General features: G+C 42.3%; 1 protein-coding gene across 50 annotated transcripts in view; it reads left to right on the plus strand.

The window, feature by feature from the left end:
- Rbfox1 (RNA binding fox-1 homolog 1) overlaps positions 1-21008 on the plus strand; it is a 1543972-nt gene that overhangs the window by 1406375 nt on the left and 116589 nt on the right. For 45 of the 50 annotated variants that reach the window (XM_075941979.1, XM_075941983.1, XM_075941971.1 and 42 more), the window contains 2 exons: positions 11181-11324; positions 18665-18718. In XM_075941979.1, the coding sequence (XP_075798094.1) occupies positions 11181-11324; positions 18665-18718 (198 nt within the window). The remainder of the gene's footprint in view (positions 1-11180; positions 11325-18664; positions 18719-21008) is intronic. The other 5 variants (XM_075941938.1, XM_075941937.1, XM_075941946.1 and 2 more) reach the window with 1 other exon arrangement.

The following is a 21008-nucleotide window of genomic DNA, read 5'->3' on the forward strand; positions in this document are numbered from 1 at the left end:
TATGGGTACATGCCACCATACATGACAGGACCTGATTCTTTTTTTTTTTTTTTTTTTTTTGGTTTTTTCGAGACAGGGTTTCTCTGTGGCTTTGGAGCCTAAGGATCTGATTCTTAATGGCACCAAAGGTTCAGGCTTCAGTGATGTCACTCATGATGACTGTGCATCTAAATAAACGAGTCTTCCCCTAAGGATTCTCAGCTCCTCTGACAGAACTGTCAATCCGAAGTCCTTCATTCACCGTGCACTCATTTTCTTAGTGATATGGCTTCTTATCATTCTACTTTTTAGAATGAGAAATCCCCCAATTTCTCAGAGTGTATTCCCCAATTTCTCAGAGTATATTCCCTAATTGCTCAGAGTATATTCCCTAATTTCTCAGAGTATATTCCCCAATTTCTTCTCATTCTCACCACTAACTATCGCAGACATTTCTAATAAAACCAACAGGTGCTTTCTAAACGATAAACATGTGCAGAATTATAGACTCAGACCATGGAAAGCTACGATCTGTAGAACAAATCTAGCCCACACTGTCTGCTTTTATAAATAAAGTTTTATGAGAAAGCAGATAACGTTACTGAGGCTGCATCACTATGTATCAGTTACAGAATGGCCCACATTGCGAAACTATTTACCTCAAGGCTGAAGAACGCACGAGAAAGAAGGCACAAACACATTTATGTCACAAGTCAGTTTCTTAGCACTTCCGTTTTCCAGCATACAGTGCACTGACTCTCCCCCCCCCCCAACAGACACTACAGTGTGAAAGAAGCAAGCCCACTGAGAAATGGGATCTGCAGCTTGAAAGCAAGCCAAGTCACGCCACTTTGCAGAAACGGTGCACTTTCTATGGCAGGACTCTTGCCTTCTTTGTGTGAATAAACCTACCACAGTTCACAGAGATAGTGACAGCCGGCTCTGGTGTATATTGGGGATGAAACCCAGTTTTAGCACAAACTGCTTGGAACACGGGTTTCTATGGCTGAACCACGTATAAAGAGTGAGAGGCAATTAGTCAGGAAAACCCTGGATCTTCACTGAGATCGGCTCCATTTTTAGACTCATCTCCAGGTTCTATAACTGAATTGTGCTTTTGGCAGTTTTCTCAGTCTTAGGAAATTACCATAATGTATAGAATTAACATTTGGTTCATTTCAATATTGCATAATACATTAAGGAGAAATCTTTGAGCTAGGTGCAATTGAGAATTCAATAAACATTTTTTTTTTCCTTTCTAATAGAGGTTTGATGTAGCTTGGAATTTTTTTTAATCTCAGGGATTAAAGACAATCAAGCTATTTGGGCAGAGAGGGAGATAGCTGCAAGAGAGTCACTACTGAGGAGGATAGGTATTCAGTCCAGAAGGGATCTGCTGGCTCTTTTATCTGGAGCTGACTGATCGAGAGAATCAAAAGACTTGTCTTTAGGATTCCAGAAAGCAGAGACAAGATTCCGTGGAGAAGGACGTTCCTTCAGTTAGGTGTGGAAATGGCTGACATTGGCATAGAGGGTATCGAATAGCAACACAGTATCAGGTACTGTCCTATTGGTGCCAATAGCCAGAACTGTAATAAGCACGTCATTCAGTATAGCTGCTGGGAGTATCATTTTAAGTTTTTGTGTATGGCATGAAAGGCCTACGCTTCAGAATTCAGAGAGTCAGTAAAACTCACTTTCTGTATCGTCTGGTCACTTATGGCTTCTGTGATGCTTAACCTGTTCCGAGTTCTCAACAGATGCGCCCTGAATGATCGACAACGTTAGGATGCCCTTGTCTCTCTAGCAGACAAACATGCGTTCTTATCCCAAAGTATCTGTGAGTTCTCCTCACCTATGTTACTGTGCCTTCCTTACATTGAAGTCCCTATCCCTGATGGGATGATATTAGGAGACTGGATGTTGCAGAGGTAATTTGGTTACATGAACTCATGAGGATGGGGTCCCCATGAGGGAATTAATGTTTTCCTACAAAAAGAGGGAGAATAGAGATATACTCCCTTTGACCTGTGAGGACATAGCAAGAAGGTACTGACCTGTAGTCCTTGGTTTTACAGGTCCAACTTCCCAAACAATGAGACTGGCATTTAGTTTCAGCAGCCAGGGAAGATTAATATGGTCACCTTGACATCCATGTCCTCTAGTGATGTGGAGCCCCCAATGCCTTTCACATTCTTCCTATATTTCCAGAGGATGAAAGAGCAAAGGAATCTAGAGTCAGTCTGTCGCGTGCCTCCCGTCCTTCTTTCTCAGGAATCCATCATTTGAGCTGAGCATTGAATTTATTTGAGATCAGGGAAATGTAATGTATTTCTTAAGTCTGCCTTGCCCAGGTACAGAATTGGCCCTACAGAACTGGAAATGAGGTATTAACTATATCCAAAGCTATGTGATTAACTTATTTGTTTGCCTACAGAGCTAAAATGAAAAGGGCAGGAAGCTCAGAGACTCTGTGCAGCCCTGTTTTGAAGTAAGATTGTGAGAAATCCAGAGGCATAGGTTTTAATTCATATCCCCTGGTATGCTATTATTGCTTTAATGGAAAATAACTTCTTACAGTCTTTCTCCATTTTAAATGGAGAATGTGCAATATTGTCTAAATGCAGGCAGGAAGTTGATTGGATGCGCCTGATATTCTAACCGCTCTCTCCTCCCTTCCTTGGTTCCTTGTACACATTCAATATGGTTGCAGTTTTGCTTAGAACATATATATTCTCCTCCCCCCCAAACTTTTTCAATTGCTTTTTTATCAGGTTTACAAATCAAATCAAATAGGTATATTGCAGAGCTATGTGATATTATTTTTTTGAGTTTCTAGCACAATGTATTGAATTATTCCAGCCTTTGCTCTGGCCTTGCTCCTCTCTGCAGAGCAAGAGAGAGAGAGAGAGAGAGAGAGAGAGAGAGAGAGAGAGAGAACAACCATGGACTTCAAATTCACCCAGCACCTAGCATCACAGGCTGAATTAAGACCCACTATCCAGGCCACTAGAAGAGACAAAGCAAGTGTTTGTTACACAAATCAATTTGGTACAAAATTCAGCGCATTGGGCCCTCAACCATTGCTCAGATAATATTGTCAACCTAATCAAATCAAGCCTGTAAGACTCTCACAAGTTCCTTCACCTCTAAGAAACAACTTGACTGGTAGACGGTGAAAAGCAGTAGACTCTTTAGAAGTAGAGTTCTTACTTATCAGTGTGAAGAGTGTTACACAGAGAAGGGAGGAACTGGCCAGAGCAGAAAGATGCTGTGTGTTTGCCAGTCTGGTGGAAGGGAAACCATTTGCTGTTCCTGTCCAAGCCTTGAAGGCAGAACTCAGGAAACATGTACATAGGTTGACCTAAAGAGATGGACTAGAATGACTCAGGAAAGCCATATGAAGGCCTACTATGTGCCACGGGAGTGTATGAAAACTACGTTACCTTGAAGATCCAGGATATCACACCAGGATAGTGTGATAGTTAAGCTCAAGCCTGGGGCCCAAAGAGATGACTCGGCAATTAAGAACACTTGCAGCTCTTTCAGAAGACTAGGGGTTGGTTTCCAGCATCTACAGCAGACAGCTCACAGCTGCCCCCCAATTCCAGTCTCAGGGGATCTGGCACCTTCCTCTGGCCTCTCATGCACCTGTATGCATGGGTACATTCACACATGTAGACTCTCTCACAAACACATGAATAAACAATACATCTTTAAAAGTGAAAAAAAATGGAAAGTTTTTTAGGGTAAACTAAAAATAATTATGACTAATATGAGCCTAAGAGAAGCCTCGAGAAATGTACAGGAGGTGTCTGAAGGAGCCTGGATGCGTTGGCTTGGTAGCAGCTGGGTTAGCACAGATCTCGTCCTGGCTGCAGCACTGAGCTCCGGCACAGAAACTGGAGTGGAATCTTTACTCCTTCGCATGTGCTTTGTACATGTCTTCTGTCCTGTTCTCAGACTTCCCGCAGCATCTTTGCCTTCCCCTTGAGAGGCAGTGACAGGCCGAAAACAAGCCAGTATGTGGAGCCCAAAATCCTCCTGGGTTCTAGCCGTGTATCTTTGTACAGCCAACTTCACTTCTCCAAGCTTCGTCTTCCCAGCTCATGGTATCTGAGCAGAGCTTTCAAATCCCTCCGTCTCTTTCCCATTTCCATGTTTTCTTATAAACCAGCACTGAATGGTAGCAGTTGAAGTCACTGACAGTCAGCAACCATTTGCCTCTGTCTGGGGCATGGCAAAAGCAAGTGGCTGCCCTCTGTTGCTTTTAGATGTGGCATCTACGTATCCCTCAGGAAGCTTGGAAACTTCCTGAGATTTTGTACAGATATTGGGATACACACATGCACCCCCCCACACATACACCCAATACTTACACCCTATGCAAAGGGTATCTAGCCTCAGTGTGTCCAGGAACACAGAAGTGGGTTAAGAAACATGTATTTAGGTGATGGCAGAAATAGTAACAAATAATAGCAGTCATGATCCCAGCAAGAGCCACCGACAACAGAGGCTCTGGAGACACAAGCTGTGTGTGAGATGGGTGTTATTTTCAATGCTTGTTCTTTAAAAGATGGCAGATCTGTTGACTCTACAGTGCTAAGTGACCCCCTATGAGAACACGGCTCAAACTCTGAAGGGAATCCATACCTACCTCTATATTCCTCTCTCTCCATCCTTCTCTGTTTGTCTCCCTTGAATCCCTGTCTTCATTCTTACTATCTCCTGCACACTGACAAAAGTGCAAACTGATGTAATCTCTGGAATGTTGGACATGTTGTATACCTGTGATTTGTCATGTAGACAGTGATGTTTTTAAGCTCGCTCTCTCTCTCTGCAGCAAACACTGGATCCAATATACACATGCAGTGTAACGGCCCCTGGTTATCTGAAGCCCAGCTTAGGCATCACCGGGTAAAGGAACAAACTCCAGCCATAAAGATGGCCTTTCTTTCTTGAACTTTTATATTTTCCAGTTCCTTAATTCTTGGGCTTCTGTCCTTCCTCGGTCATCTCATCCCAGGCCGGAAATGGCAGGTGGACTTCTCACTTCCCGTCAAGTGTCACTAGCTGTTTTCTCTTCTACCTCTAAAGATTTTTGGAAGGTCTTGGTGTTCATAGTAGCCTCCCCATGAAGTCTTGAATGACCTAATTCATGGTGAGGTCATCAGTGACTTCAATTCTGTCCACATCCTTCCCACTTCTTTGTCCTATAAAGCAACTTTTTCACAGGTTCTAGGGATTAGAAACATCGTTAAGGGATCTTCATGTTACCTTTGAGCATCTGAAAGTGCCCTATTAAAACTGATGGGACAGATTTTTAATTTAATTAAACTTTATCTTAAATGGAAGTACTGACCCTCGATTCAGTCATTTGGGACTTTTGAACTGTAAGTGAAAAAGATGGATATTCAACGATCACTTTTTGAAGCTTAAATATAGATCAAAGATTTCTAATAAGAAATCAATGTACCCTCCTGAGATTAGGACCCAGAAGCACAAAGTGTACAGTAAATGTCAAAAACTTAATGCAGAAAAAAATACTTTAATTGCCCTTTGCACTGATGGTGTATCACAGTACTATGCTTTAAATAGTTAAAATGAATGTATGCTTAAGATTGATTTCATATTGCATTTCACTCTTAAAAACATGTGACTTCCAGACATTATAAAATTACATCTGCTGCCCACATTTTATTTTATTTTATTTTATTTTTTGTTCAGGGCTACCCAAGTGTGCTTCCTCAGCACCCTTGAGCTATATCTAGTACTGGGTTATGCATACATGTATTTTTAATTCCCACCCAATATAGCTTGGTTCTTGCTTTTTTTCTAATTGTTGCCCATTCCTTCTCCTTGGCTGGCTGCTGCAGCAAAGAGCTCCAGTTTCTCTCTGAATTCTGATTTCTCTTGTAGGGTTTACTTCTACCATGCGTTGCTCAGGCATCCTTCGATTTAACTCATCTGCAGCACTCATGAGCCGCAAAGTCTCCTGGGCTCGTCTGTATCTGGGGAATCTAAGGTTCAGTAGGGTGTACTCAGCTCATGATGGATGAGGTTTTTAACTCAGAGCTAGCCATAAACAGCCCCTACCCAATGCTTCTACACCCAGTTACTTAGTACCCATTGGGGTGCCAGTTGACTCTACAGTATCTAAGTAACCTGAAAGAACACTGGGGCAGGGACAGACTTTGCAAGGAGCCCACTTCTATGTGTATTCTCTCCAACAGTCATCCCTGGATTGGTCGATATCAAAATCCAATTTCACTAGGATTAACCGTGGGTTGTTCAGAGCTATTCATTGAATTAGGAACGATTACAGCGGAGGGAGCCCCACGGTTCTTTATTAAGGTCTTTGTGGAAACACTAAGTGATCTTCAGGAGATTAAAGTGCCAGTGGTGTTTTCTTAACATTTATAACCTGTGCCAATACCTGGGGAGTTTGTTTATTAAGAAAGATTCTTTAGCCCACAGCCTGCCTCATGAAAGGGGTATTCAGCAGTGGGCCAACATGGAACCGGGCATGGTGAGTCTTAACGCACTTGTTCAGAAATTCTGCCAAGCGCTTCTGAGCAACCTGCCTCTTGGAGTTAATGGATCTCCAATTCAGAGGGTCTGTGAGTCTGTGTGGGGAGAAGGCTGTTTGATCTCAGAGCTGTGTATGTCCATGGTCCGGAGAAGCTGAGAGCAGAACTGAGATGAGTGCTGTTGGTGGCCATCATGAGTGACACAAGATCCTGAGTGACATGAGGCTTGCTCAGTGAAGGCTTATTCAGAAAAATCCACAACAGGGGAGTAATTACCATTTTATTCATTTCAGACTGAACTGTAGAGTGTTGATGACTTTCTATAAACTGACATAGGACTTCCCACCCTGGCAGAGGGGACAAGCATCTCTATCTATAACCAAGAACATAAGGGGAGGTAGCCAGCCTGACCTGGTCAATGGAAGGTACCTGTCTCATTTCTGCTCAGGCTAGAACATTCTCTTTTCTGTTGGCTCTTGTTAGAGGCTATCTCTTCTGCGAGTGTCCAAGTGTCCAGAGATAGTCCTAAGAAATAACATAGCCATTCCTGGAAAACAGCCACTAATTGAATATGCTCTTCCAGTTTGTGTTTACGAGGGACCTGTCATAGTTGAATAGCAGCCTCCAAACACATGGGATGTTGTAAGCTCTGTCAACTGAGTAGTTGAGGCCTTCTTTGGGGAAAAGTGTCTTTGCAGATGTGAGACAGTAATGATCTCAAGTCATCCTTGCATAGCATGGTTTCTAACCCTAACAACGAGTGTCTTTGTCAGAAGAGTCAGACCTGAGGGAGGAATGCAGGGAACATGACCATGTGAACACAGAAACAGATGAAGGCCACAGATCCCTAAACCAACAGCTACCCAGACACAGAAGCTGGGAGAGGAAAAGAAAGAAGGAGCTTGGTCCTGTGACCACCTTGGTTTTGAATTTCTATCCTCATTACTACGGCTTGAGAATATTCTATTATTTTAAGCCATTAAATTTGTGATAATCTGACCAGAGACAAACCCGGAGATGTCTTGGTCAGCCTCCCGATGCTATGTGAGAATGACAGCTTCTACAGTGGGGAGTGTATCTTGTTTGTGGTTTCAGAACTTTCAGCCTGTAGTTATTAGAGCGCAGGACTTTGGGGAAATGTATAGAGGATCATTCATTTGGAGATAACAGGGTACTGAAGCAAAAGAAGAGCAGGTTAAAGTCCAGTCCCCGCAGTAACCTCATTTCCTTGCAGGAGCTGTCAGCTTTTACAGGTGCTGTGCACTCCCACAGTGCCAAGGGTTACTCACCAAGCCTGTATCAAATGCAGGTAGACAATATGCCAGCTCTGAACCCCAATGGACACAGAAAAGCACAGATTTGTTCCAGAGATATTTTCCTTGATCAATTCAAAAGAACTACATAGGAAAAGTCCATTTTTGGTCTTAAAAGTAACAAGTACTCTAGCTTCAGTGTAAAAGATGAGGGGCTCCTTGTTCTGAGGTTACTCTCTCCTATACCTGCCCCTATTATTTTGGTCCTTGTTCTAAGCCTGTAGGCCACAGGTCATTTATTGTCCTGTCACAGATGAGCAAACTGTAGGTGCCCTGCGCTGGATTAGCTGTTGGTAGCAGTGGGATTGCACACTGGACGGAGTTATTCCATAACCCTGGTTATAGCACAATGAGTCCCATCGGACATAGGAACACTCAGCTTGAAATGATCTTTTGGTTGTTCTTTATCACTTTATAGAGGATGACACCCCTTTTTACTCCCCCTTACAAACCATTTTTTGTTTGAAAACAATTTGGATTTATTTTTCATTTCACATATTTTCAGTAAAAACTTTTAGCCATAGGTATCCCTATGTAATAATTTATGGGTATTTGCATAAATGTGTACAATACAAAATGATTAATCGAGCATTGTATGTTTTTATCAAAGGAAACACCACAAAGATTTCTCCAAAGTCCTGTTTGACTAGAGATGATTAATTTTAATTTTTACATGAGCAGCATAATGCTATATTTAATATGTTTAATCATAATCTCTGTAATTCCTAATTAGGTTTATTAAACTGAGCCATTCAGCATTTGTGCACAAATCCAAGTCTGAGTCCCTTTCTTGGGAGGAAGGGAAAGTCATTTTAATTTTTATTCACATAGCAATTTCTAATACAGTGGAGAAAATGGGCTGGAAACTTAAGGTCTTAGCCATTGCTTATGCCAACTTAGGGTCTTGTGGTAAGACACCGAAACCTTCTTCCTCTTGGCAAAGTAGCAATATCATGATTTAAAAGTAATTTCTTTGTCACTCATGTGGAACCCAATGTGCTGTTACAAAACAGAAAAACATGGTTCCTGATCTATGTGGGTCTCAGGGTTACAGAATGATTCTCTCTCTCTCTCTCTCTCTCTCTCTCTCTCTCTCTCTCTCTCTCTCTCTCTCTCTCTCTGTCTCTCTCTCCTCTCCCTCCCTCCCTCCCTCCCTCCTCTCTCTCTCTCTCTCTCTCTCTCTCTCTCTCTCTCTCTCTCTCTCTCTGTGTGTGTGTGTGTGTGTGTGTGTGTGTTGATGTATACGTGGAGGTCAGAGATCAGCTTTAGTTGTTAGTTGGTGTCTCTTTCTTTTTGGAGACCGGCTCCCATCATTGCTGTGTTTACATGACAACAACCTCTGATCTTCCAGGAATGCATCACTGAGTTCTGTTTTATGTAGGTTCTGGAGCAGCAAACTCAAGTCTTCACCTTTGGACAGTGAGCCTCTTCCCTAGCTTACACTGCTATTCATTAACTAGCACTCGAAGCTGACAAACATGGTATCTACTCATTTATTTGTTATTCATTGATTAGTAGTGCACTAATCTTTCACCCTTTCAGTCTGTCACTGCATCAGCCAATCTCTAAGAGGCAGTGACCATTCATATAGCATGTTGGTCACAGCTCACTTCTGCTGTCAACCTGAAGTGGCTTCTGACAGCCACTTGTGTTTGTGTACAGGACTCTTGGGTCTACAACCTTTACCTACCTCTGAACTCTTCTCTCTTGCTCATTCCTATGTATTCTGTGTGACTCCAGGTAGCCTCCCCAGAATGGAGGGCTCCCCCTTTACATCATTCTGTCATTGCACATACTGGGCAGTCCCTTGGCACAGAATCTGGCCCCTAAGCCTCTCCTAGTACCTTTTCCTATGAGCCAGAGTTGGTGTGCCTTGGGATGTCCGGTGGCTAGTGTGACTAAAGGTCACACACCCACAAAGAGCCACTGCGTTGTAATTGGTTTTGGTTTTCCTCCTCTTCCTAGAGTATCTCCCTCTTCACATTTTTGACAAAATATCGTGGTTTTCAGGGCCACACTTGAAAGTTGGCAAAGTCATCTGGTAGGCCTTCTGATACCAAATCACTGTAGATGAATTGTGCGCAAGGCACCAGGAGCTCCTCATGTCAACATGTAATTCAGAGTGTGTGAAGGAGGACGCAAATAAAATACCCTAGTGCACCGGAGAGACGCTGGGAAAATTGCTAATTGTGCTCCTGTTGTTTGGGTGTTTCTGTTACATTTCGCCATGTAAGATTGTCGCCTCTAAGCGCTATTATTTTACACCTGGCTGCCTGTCCTAGTTATAGGCTTCTAAATTGCTTATAAATAGAGGAGGATGAGTCTTCGCTCACAAATTTCAGCTTTGGCAAAGACCCTACAACAGTAATCTCAAAGAAGTATGTATCTTAAGTGGACAGCTCTACTGCCACCTACAGGCAGAATATGCTAATTGCAGAGAAAGTTCAGAAAAACAGGGTGTCTGTCCACAACTGCAACAGTTAATGTGACTTTTCTCTTAATTCTTGCCCATATTGTAAGTAGCAGAGTAATAATGTGGCATCTTAATTATTTCTCTGTGGAGGAAAATAAGAAATAATGGGCTGGGCTAATGACCTTATGTTATCTACGCCAGCATAGTCCAGAAGAGCTTTCGTACAGATGCGAACATTCTGTTTCTGCCTTTTCCAACATAGGTACTATCTACGTGTGGCTGTTGAGCATTTCAAATGCAACAAATGCAAGCAAACCCATTTACTTGAAATTTAAATGATCTAATGGGATCCCTGGCAATAGACCACATAGATTTGTACAATGAAGGAGCTAAGTTAACATCCTAAGAAAAAGTTGAGTCCATCATCTGCTTCTCTGGATGAATGACAAATCACCAAAAGGCCTTTGAAAATTTTTGACATTTATTAATATTTTATCTGTACAGCCTCAGTGCTTATATATGAATAGCATAAGAATTCGAACAGCATTAAGGGATGCATGTTCTTATTTTTAATGATTTTACTCCCTTTCTGATGAAGTTTGCACTACTTACCCTGAGCCCCATCCTAGCCTCTGTTCCCTTTATTTTTCCCACATTGTTGGTCTTCCTCCCTCCCAACTTTACATTTACTTATGAGTTGTTTTATTATGCCTTCCCACTGTGAGAGTTATACTGCAGAGACTTTTGATTGTTTTGATTGATATGGAATCTCAGATCTGTGGCTGGACATTCAGTGGATGCTCAAAACATTACTCTTTGCTATTAAATATAAAAGCAAACAGCCTTGAAGCTTTGTCTGGCACCCTCCTGCACACAGGGGAACGGGGAGGGGGGGCATTGGGACAGGGAACTTACAGGTTCTTTGCTTTCCTTTTGTTCCTCTAGCAGACAGATGATGCAGCACCGACTGATGGCCAGCCCCAGACACAACCTTCGGAAACCACAGAAAACAAGTCTCAGCCCAAGCGGCTGCATGTGTCCAACATCCCCTTCCGGTTCCGGGATCCAGACCTCCGACAAATGTTTGGTGTAAGTACTACCTTTGTCCTCAGTTTCCCTCTTTTGGGGAGTTCCGTGAACTCATCATTCTAAGATGGAATATTCTTGTGGGATAAAGGCATTTTAGTATCTGCTACCTGCGTCTGGAGTGGCTAGAGTCCCTTAGGGGTGGCAGGAGCCACTTATTTGTTTTAGTTGTGCGTGGGGGAGTTGTGCGTTGCCAGTTGGCCATTTTCTAATAAGTAACTTCAAAAGCAAGCAGAAAAGAGTTGCCTCTATAAACCACTGATGATAAGGTCCATTGATGATCACACAAGTGTTGAAGCCCTTGCCTGCTTACCTAAAAGCATGACCATGACCTGTGAGTGACTCTATCCCCATCTTTCCCCAGGCACTGTGCACTGCAGCTGCAGAGAATGGCTAGTTCTATATGAAGCTTAGTCTTCAAAATCTGCCACCACCACCACCAACAACAACAAAAACTACCAGTTTCTAAATCTGATTTGATTCTTGTAGTATACAATTTCCTGGATGAGGGTTCAAGGGTATTTATCATGCTACCAAGGATGACAAAGGGCAGTGTGGCCTAGGCATCATGGTGAAACAGAGCCAGCCAGAAGCCACCACTCACCCTGAGGAGATAAAGGATGGTTTTGCTTTCTCCCAGGTCACTAGGACCCTGATTATTTCTCTCGAAGATGTTTGAAGAATCTATTCAGGGACGGGAGGGCTTTACCATTTAGTTGGTCTCAGCTGTGACACAGGATAGCTTTGATGAAGCTCAGATAATGTTTTGTGTTTTGGGATGTAGTTCCTCTGTATATCCTTGACACCCCAGGAGTGGCAGCAAGCTTGTGTGCATTAGACCAAAGAACTACATCCTTAACATTTGACTCCGAACAAAGGTGGGCTGCTTGGAGACTCCTCTAAGAGTCTGTGGCGAGCTGCAAATATCACAACAGCAGCAAGAAGAGGCCAGGTCAGATGCCTCACTGTGAGCAAAGCTCATCTTATTCTCGGCATGAAGATGAAGCCCTGGTTCATTACTCGGGGGTTCCGTGATCTCGGGGCTGGGATGAGCTTGGACCTGTTATTTCCTTAACACACACGATGCTTATCAAGTATGCGTGTGACACAAAAGCAGAGCAGGCATCCTAATATTTTAGATACCCAGGCTTGAAACCTGACATTTCAGAGGGAAAGGTCAACTCTCGCACTTTTATCGCTCCCTCATTTGGTAATAACCTTGAGTTAAGCCCTCTAACTCTTGCAGAACGAAGATACCCTCGGGCACTCTCAGGTCAAAGATGACTTTGAAAAGTGCAGAGCATTCGAAGTGAGAGTCGAGGTTAAGTGTGTGCAAAGCAGTGGGACCCAGCTTGACTGATGGGTAGCTGGGGGAGTTCTGTTCTCTTTGCCATGTCAAGCCAGGGGATGTCTTGCTATTTGGTCTGTCTCTACTCATCAAGTGTCACCGGGATGTTGGCTTTGAGCTGAAGTCTCTTAATGACCATTCTCACACTCTTTTATGGTGACATGCAAGTCAGCCAACCCCAGCTTCTCACCCTTAAGGGTCTATTTTCTTCCCTGGACTTTTTGATTATCTTGAACTTTACCTGAGGCTACGGGCTAAGTCAGAGAAGTAGTCAAAATACTCGCAGCTGGAAGTCACACAGATGAGATGTGTATGTTAATGTCTGAATCTCTCGGTCCTTTAGGGTTAGGGCAGATGGCCCAGAGAAAGAACTTGTCATTTGTCATGCTACCTGATATTAAACTCAGATAGAAATCTATTTGTTTCAGAAACACTGGTTTTGTTTTTTTCTTTTGAGTCAGAATTTTCACACAGCTAGCTAACAAGATGTTGATTTGATGTGATGATAGATAGACCCGTAGCATCTGTCAGTTAAGGGAACACAGTATACGTTCACGAACACTGAAATTAATTCTACTTATCACAAACAACATCTGTGTCTATGTTAAAGAGTTTCTGTGGATTTTGTGTGGTGTGGATTTCATCTATAAAAATTATTGGACCATATGGATTCATGGACCACTTGTACTGTCTTGGGAATCCTCTTTGGTTTTTACAACTGCTATTTTAAAGAAATGGCATTTTCCTAAGATGAACACTGGTGGTCACAAAGCCATTCTATTATATGATACATTTAGCAGCATGAACCATACTGAGAGGCATCTGGAACTTTCTGCGTGGCTCCCCACGGTGAAGTTTAGGGGATTCAACACAGTTTCCTCTTTGAGATCTTTTACTGGAAGCAGCCATGTTTTAGACTCAGTTAGCCACCATGAGGTCTTTGACCATGAGACAGTTTCTTTCTTTGCCGCAGTCTCTTCTGCTTCTGTCTTCTGTCCCCTAGCTGGGTAGGGGTTAAATGAGGACTGTTACAGAGAAAACCACAAAGATCTTTGTGCCTCCTGCCTCCTTTGACTCTATTGTTCAACCGAGGCACACAAATCTCAATGTCAAGAACATAACACAACACAAAGTACCATCATTTTCCAAATTGCCTAGAACTTGGCAGTTCCCCACTTCTCCAAGTGCCGAAACTTTCCCCATGCTTTGCACAGCAGCTACTTGCCTAATGGTGCCAAGAGGCAGCTCGTGGTATATTTTTATGTGTGCTTTCTGTACCTTTCCAGAGAGACAGGCATTATGGTTGCCTCTCTTCACTGTGTGTTTCCCATTCTCCACTTGCATCTTTGTCAGGGGGCACTTCTTCCAAATCGACATCAATTTGGGCTTCACATTCCGTTTCTTTGCATGCTGTCTTTGAAGGTGGTGTATTCATTCCTTGGGAGAGCAGTGCACGCTACAATAGTCAAAGCAGTAGCTAGAGTCCTTTTACATCGTTCACAGCTCTGTGAGTGAATGGGGCTAGTGCGGTTGTTAGGAGCACTTATTCCAGATGTTTCAGTAGGGGAACTGAAAAGTTACCCCACTCAGCACAGACTGTGTGCCTCTTGAGGTCTGCCAGGGGCACTGTGGACAGCACTTACGCTCACATCCCCTCATATTTGAATTTTCATTTGCTCTGTTTTATTTTGTTGGTTTTCAAGACAAACTCTCACCATGCAACTCAAAACTGGCTTCAAATTTGCTGAGTAGCACAGGTTCACCCCAAACTCTCAATCCCCTGGCTTCGTTTTCCAAAATGGTGGGGATGCAAGCATGGAACAATGTATTTGAGCTTTTTCTTGTTCATCTTAGAGAGTGTTTAGTAACTATATTTTATTTCACATATCTTCTGGCAAGCAGTTGGGGAGTTTACTGCCTTGATTTAGGAGAAGTTTGTGTCATCTTCATCTGCCAAGTTTATAATTGTGGCTCATAGGCAGTCATGATTAGAGACATCAGTATTTTCATATCAAAGTTCTACACTTGAATTCTTGCTCTCATGAAAGAACTCTGTGGATTTCAACCAAATTAATTACAATGTGTGGCTCTTAAAAGAAAAACATGAAATGTAAGTTAATGTTTAAAATTTAAGTATTTCTGGATTAGAAATGAGAGTAGACTATGATGCATCCAGGCCCCTGGTACAACACAAGGCACCTCGAATTGTTTGACTTTAGAAACAGTGTGATCAGTCCACAGTCTGCAGTTTGTAGCATGCCCTTGATGCTCCAGCCTCTAGGTTTTGTTATCAAAATCAAGGTACTCCAGGAGCTGGAGGGATGCCTCAGTCATAAAGTGATTGAGATGCAGACACGTAGGCCAGCGTTCATCCTCAGTGCCCATGTAAAAAATATCTAGAATTGTTGGCCCATGCTTATAATCCCAACACTGGAAAGGTGAAAGGAGTCTCCTAGGCTGGCCGGCCTCGTAGCCCAGACAACTTGGCAACTGTCAAGTCAACGGGAGACCCTGTCTCAGAAAACAAAATGATGTTGCTTGAGGAAAGACACCTGAGGTTGTTGTCTAGACTCCACATGCATGCACACATGCACGGAACCTGCACAAACACATGCATCTGCACATGCACAGAGCACAAATGTATATATACACATAATAAATAAAGACATATCGGATAGAAAAACGATCCTTTAAAGTCTGTCTTTAGTCATAAAGAAAAAGCACATGACTTTTTACTTGTGAAAAAGACACTTGGTTGAATCCTTTCAGTGGGTGCAGTGCTGATAGACTGCCATGCTCCTTTCATGTTAATAAGCACTCTATAAACCAGGGCGTTAGGCATAGTAAATTCACTCTGAGGACATCACAGTGTCTTCTCTTTATGCACTGCAGCCACCTTAATAACAATCCCAGGAATGAGCACACCAATTGGCTGCCCAGTGCCAAATGGTCAGTCCCGAAAACATACAAACAGCACAATAGGAACTCACTAGGTTATATTTAGAAATATGTATGTATAGACATTCATTTATGCATGCAATAACAGTTAGTAAAAGGAGAGAGATATGAATTTGAAAAGCAGGGAAAGGTATATGACATGTTTGGAAGAAATGGAAAGGGGAAATGTAAGTAAATTATAATTTCAAAAATAAAAGAAAAATATTAAAATGAAGCTCCAGCATGAAGCCCATCTTCAGTCTCTGTGCTCACGCTGAACTAAGTCTACTTCCAGGTTTATGCTGTAGCTGCTGAGCATCCTTTACAGTTTTTCTGTGAAGTATTATTTGGTCTAAGGATGTCTAAAGCTGCTCAGTACTTTCTTGCACAGGCACAGGCACATCGCCATCCAGATTCAAGTCTTAACACAACCTTTGAGGTCCCTCATGTGGGCCCAAGTTGACGCTCAGTGCTCGTGAACATTGTCGTTGAGCAAACAAATGCTAGTTATGTCTGCAAACGAGTCGTGTCTATTTAAATTGAAGATGTGCCAGCTGTGTTGGCATCATTAGTACCAAACTTCTCAATTAAACCGCTGATACTATAAATATAGCGCACAACTGTCTTGGAACACGGGCTTGCTTCAGCATTCTTCCTATGGCTCGTTTCACTGGCTCCCAGACCCATCCACCCAGTGCCACCTGCCAAAGAAGCAAACACTGGAGATCATTCCAGGGCATATGGTGTCACTGCTTCATTTAGGGAATGACACATGCTAGGACGACTTTCCGATCAGTTTGTCTCATCCAGTTCCTGCTTGAAGGGAAGCGTTTTTGTGTTGACTGCTTAGGGAGTGTTCCATGGGTGACATTTGCTTCATGGTGTCGGAAGATGTCTTTTTCAGCCTTCTTTTTCCATAAATATATGTGCTTTGCGGCTCTGATGCCTGAAATAAATAGGAAAGCATCTGTGGGGATGGAATATTCTGCAGCCGTTGTTCTTTTGAAGTGCTTACACGGTGGCGGATTCTTTACTATGGATCTAGGTTCACCTCTCAATGGCCAATTCTTCATTTGTCACATTGGAAAGTTTTCTTTGTCTGTTTTTAATGAGTTTTTTTTCTCTACCCTAAAAATTGACACAAAAACGTTCTAAAGAGCAGGCAAGATGATTCAGGAGATAAGGTCCTTGCTGCCAAACTAAACACACAAGGTTCAACTCCTATAATCCTCTGACCTTCACATACATGCCTTTGTGCACACACAAACACATTAAATAAATGTGAATTTTTTTTAAAATAATAGTTATTTTCTTGAGTACTAGCAGACATCTCTTTCCATTGACTCTCCAAGTTACTAGCAGTTCATAGACCAGGGCGGGTTGGTCAGGGGGACTATTCAGCTTCTCAGAATTACTATTCTTTGTCCCCCTTTGATCCTGACCTCATCCTTATCCCAACCCTGATATCTTTTGCTATAGAGCTTTGATTAACACTCCCATCCAAGGATGAAAGAACAACATGGATTCTCCTGAAGTAACAAGGTAGCAGTGAATATCTAGAATGCACAGGCAGGCAGGCATGGCAGAAATCACCAAGTGAAAACAGGAAGGTGCTGAGCTGCAGTTCTTCACAGTTGATGGCTTCTGGTGGGGATGTTGGGGAAACCTCAGTTATCCTTAAGGAAGGAAGGAAGGAAGGAAGGAAGGAAGGAAGGAAGGAAGGAAGGAAGGAAGGGACGAAGGAAGGGACGAAGGAAGGAAGGAAGGAAGAGACGAAGGAAGGAAGGAAGGAAGGAAGGAAGGAAGGAAGGAAGGAGGGAGGGAGGGAGGGAGGGAGGGAGGGAGGGAGGGAGGGAAGGAAGGAAGGAAGGAAGGAAGGAAGGAAGGAAGGAAGGAAGGAAGGAAGGAAGGAAAACCTGCAGGAATGCATTCCTCTGGCTTTTGCTGTTTTGCTCAATCATTAAAATGGATGTTTGACTTCCACTCTGCACTGCGGCAAAATCCCCATCTTATTCTTCCCCACCAGCATTATGGGGAACAAATTATATGCTTGAAACACTTGTTCCATTTTCTATGACATCTAGGAAGCACAAGAACCTTAAGTTAGAGAGAACTGGGCTATTAGATGCTCATGCTTTCGGATGCCCTAGTCAAGAGCTGCGTGATGAGCAACATTCATCCAGATTGCCACACACACACACATACACACATACACACGACACAGTAGTTATATTTGAATTGTATATAAACAGCAAGTATCTTATCTTATATCCTAAATAGTATGTGGGACATATTGCTTATATGTAATATAAAATTATATGTTACAAATGTTACTTATTCTATAAAGCCTGAAATTTAAATGTCAATGGTCATTTGCCTTTTATGTGCCTGTCTAGTTACTTGATAACTGAAACTTTGTTTCTGGACATTTTATAGAGCCAGCTCATGTTAGGGGTGTAAACTGTGTTTGTTTAAGAGTACACACTGTCATCTGGGGTGGGTGCTGGCATTATCCCGGATCCATGCCGACTCTGCAGATGTCTAGTTATGATGCACCTGGGACACAGGCCCCCCCCCTTTGTGTTTTCACTTTTCTCACATGGTCTGGATGCTCCTGGATTTGCTATGAGCTCAGAGTTGCAAACCTTTAACATCACATTCTAGTTGGGTATTTTATTATCAAAATCTCAGCTCCTTTGGGGTGTTTATCCCAGTAACTGGTGAAAATGTTGTGTAGGGCATGACTAGCCATTTTTAGTATCTGCTGCTCAGTGCCTGGGAAGACACACACACACACACAGAATTAACCTCTTGGTTAATATTTTGTCCTGGGCCCTTATTGTGTACCTCACTTGTTAGAAAATGCCATAAATTAAAGATAATAAATATGCCCACATTTCCTTATTTCAAGCATGTGACTTAGTAACAGAACAACATAAAAATGCATATACTCTTAACTCAGGGAAGGCTCTCTGAGTTGAGGAGTAATTGCTAGTGTATATTGTATAATTTATCTGATTTCTCTTTTTGCTCATGATATATTTCTGTTTCTTTGCAGCAATTTGGTAAAATATTAGATGTTGAAATTATTTTTAATGAGCGAGGCTCGAAGGTAAGCAACTTGATTCAGTTTGGAATTTCTTAGCTGGTTGTGACCCGTCTGTTAGGGAAAGGGGAAATAACTGCACTGATTGAGTCCGTATCCTCAGAGATGCACTGGTGAACATTGCTTCAGAGACCACCTCCCACTTCCTTAATGGTGGGAAATGCATTGGCTTCAATTTAAAATATATATGGGTTAAACTTTAATTGCTGGTTTAAATATAGAGAAAGATATAATTCTATATCTTAAGTTTCCAGAGGAAAATTACCCATGCTTAAAAAATAATGATGTTGCTACACTTTTTGTTTTTCAGTGATAATTATGTTCTTTATATTAAAAAGTGAGTTGATAGTCTCATGAGCAGGTAAATAAGTGATTACTCTGTATTAATAAAGTGCAGTTCTTTTCCTGGGTTGCAGAGGAGAAAAATCTCATATACACCAACCTTTTGAATATAATTTATTCATTAGTATATTACAATCCTAATTTTGTTGTATGCTCCTGCTTTGAGATTGTTTCCTTGCTAGGAAACCAATGATTAAACTGTTTTCTCCTGGAGCTGACAAGTATATGTAGAAGACTCTGAGAGAAGGTTCCAGTACCTTTCACAGGAGATGTATACATCCAATCCATCCAATGTGTGCTCTCTATTCATGGCTATGAAAATGTGATCCCAAATCTGTAGTATCAGTAACTTCCAGGAGCTTATTAAAGATACATGCCCACCATCTCCAGCCCAGACATCCAAATCAGAAACTCTAACGCTGGCTGGTCCCAGCAATTCATACCTTCACTTGTGTCTTTCTTTTCTCCAAAGGCCACACTCTCCCATGAATGTAGACCAGCCTTTGCCCACAATTGTTCGGCACTGTCATAAACCCCACATTTTGTCTTCGTGTACCCTGAGAAGTTTCAAGAGCCTCACTCAAACACCCCTCGTATGAAACAGATTCATAAGACATTCCAGCATCCCCTGTGTAGTCACAGAGAATGGTGTTGGGTGAGGATAGAGTGGTCCTAGAAGCCAGATGAAGGACAGCTCTGAATAGCTCAGACTATAACACACCTACAGTCAATCGGACCCTAAGGAACCTTCATCTCCCATCTTTCTTCTATTCTTAGCCTCAGAAAAAGAACATTGGCAATACTGCTATCAAACACAGAGAGATGCTAGGTGGGCTAAACAATGCCCCTTCTGTGGCAACGCAGGGCAATAGGCAACCAGGAGGGCCCCTAAGGTTCACTGGGTTTGTGTCACATGGCACAGTAACCACACTATGAAGAAAACCTTGTGCTTTATTATTCCTTACAGCATCTGCCCTCCACCCACCCCATCCTAAGTAGATTTAATGTTGACTGAGGAGGGCAGTGTTATCCAAATTGAGGGAATAAATTCCAGGACTTGCTTTAATTAGAAATGATATTATAACCTGCCAGATGAGTGGAGAGTCAATCCATTATAAGTTTGTATTTCTGCCCATTCAGGGACCTGGTCATTCTTTGTCAGATTTAGCTTTTTTTTGTTTTTTTAGTCATTCTTATATTCTAACCTCTGAATTGGGATGAGAGGAAGTAGTGAGCTGTATCTTATGGAAACCATTAAAGTAATTATTTTTATACCTGTAGAGTAAGATTCACTAAGAGAAAGATATTCTCAAGACTAAACCTTCTTGCTTGGGCCTGGTGCATTCCTGGCAAAACTGGTGAAGATAACATAGAATGTGTCCGACTCTGCCCTGGTTCTGAACTCTTTTCTTCTCATTGTGTTCTGGGACTCTTTTTTTTCCCTTGTTGACTGAGGCTTGTTTTAAATTTTTGCTTAATTTACATTTTGTTTAGAAAGATGTTTGTCAATCGAAGAAAGCTGTTTCATTTCTTTCTAGAGATATTTAGGGACAGCACTACAGTATTGTTGGCTATTTTCAAAGTACAATGGTGTACTATTTTTAGAAATTTTCCCATCTTCTCCTTGATTAGCCCATCCCTGGTGGCTTCAGGGAAAAGAGTATTTCCATTTCAGCATCTGCAGTCGGAACTTTGTTGGACTGTTTTATTTTTCTTTCTTTGTTCTTTTTTTTTTCCTTTTTTGATTAGGAAACATCCAAAGTTGCCTTCTTGTCTCTGTGGGTTGGAGTTCTCTGCCTTGCAGGTGTGTCTGCTGGCTGGTGCCACGTCATGGGAATGTCCCTGAAACCAACTAGTTGGGAATGCTACCTGGAGCATCTTACAAAAGGCTAGGTGTACTATTTGGCATCCTGTGTGGGTGAGAAGGGGCCTTATTTAGAGGAGCATTTCCATC

Source organism: Microtus pennsylvanicus, chromosome 11 (assembly GCF_037038515.1).
Source record: "Microtus pennsylvanicus isolate mMicPen1 chromosome 11, mMicPen1.hap1, whole genome shotgun sequence".
Classification (NCBI taxonomy): Eukaryota; Metazoa; Chordata; class Mammalia; order Rodentia; family Cricetidae; genus Microtus; species Microtus pennsylvanicus.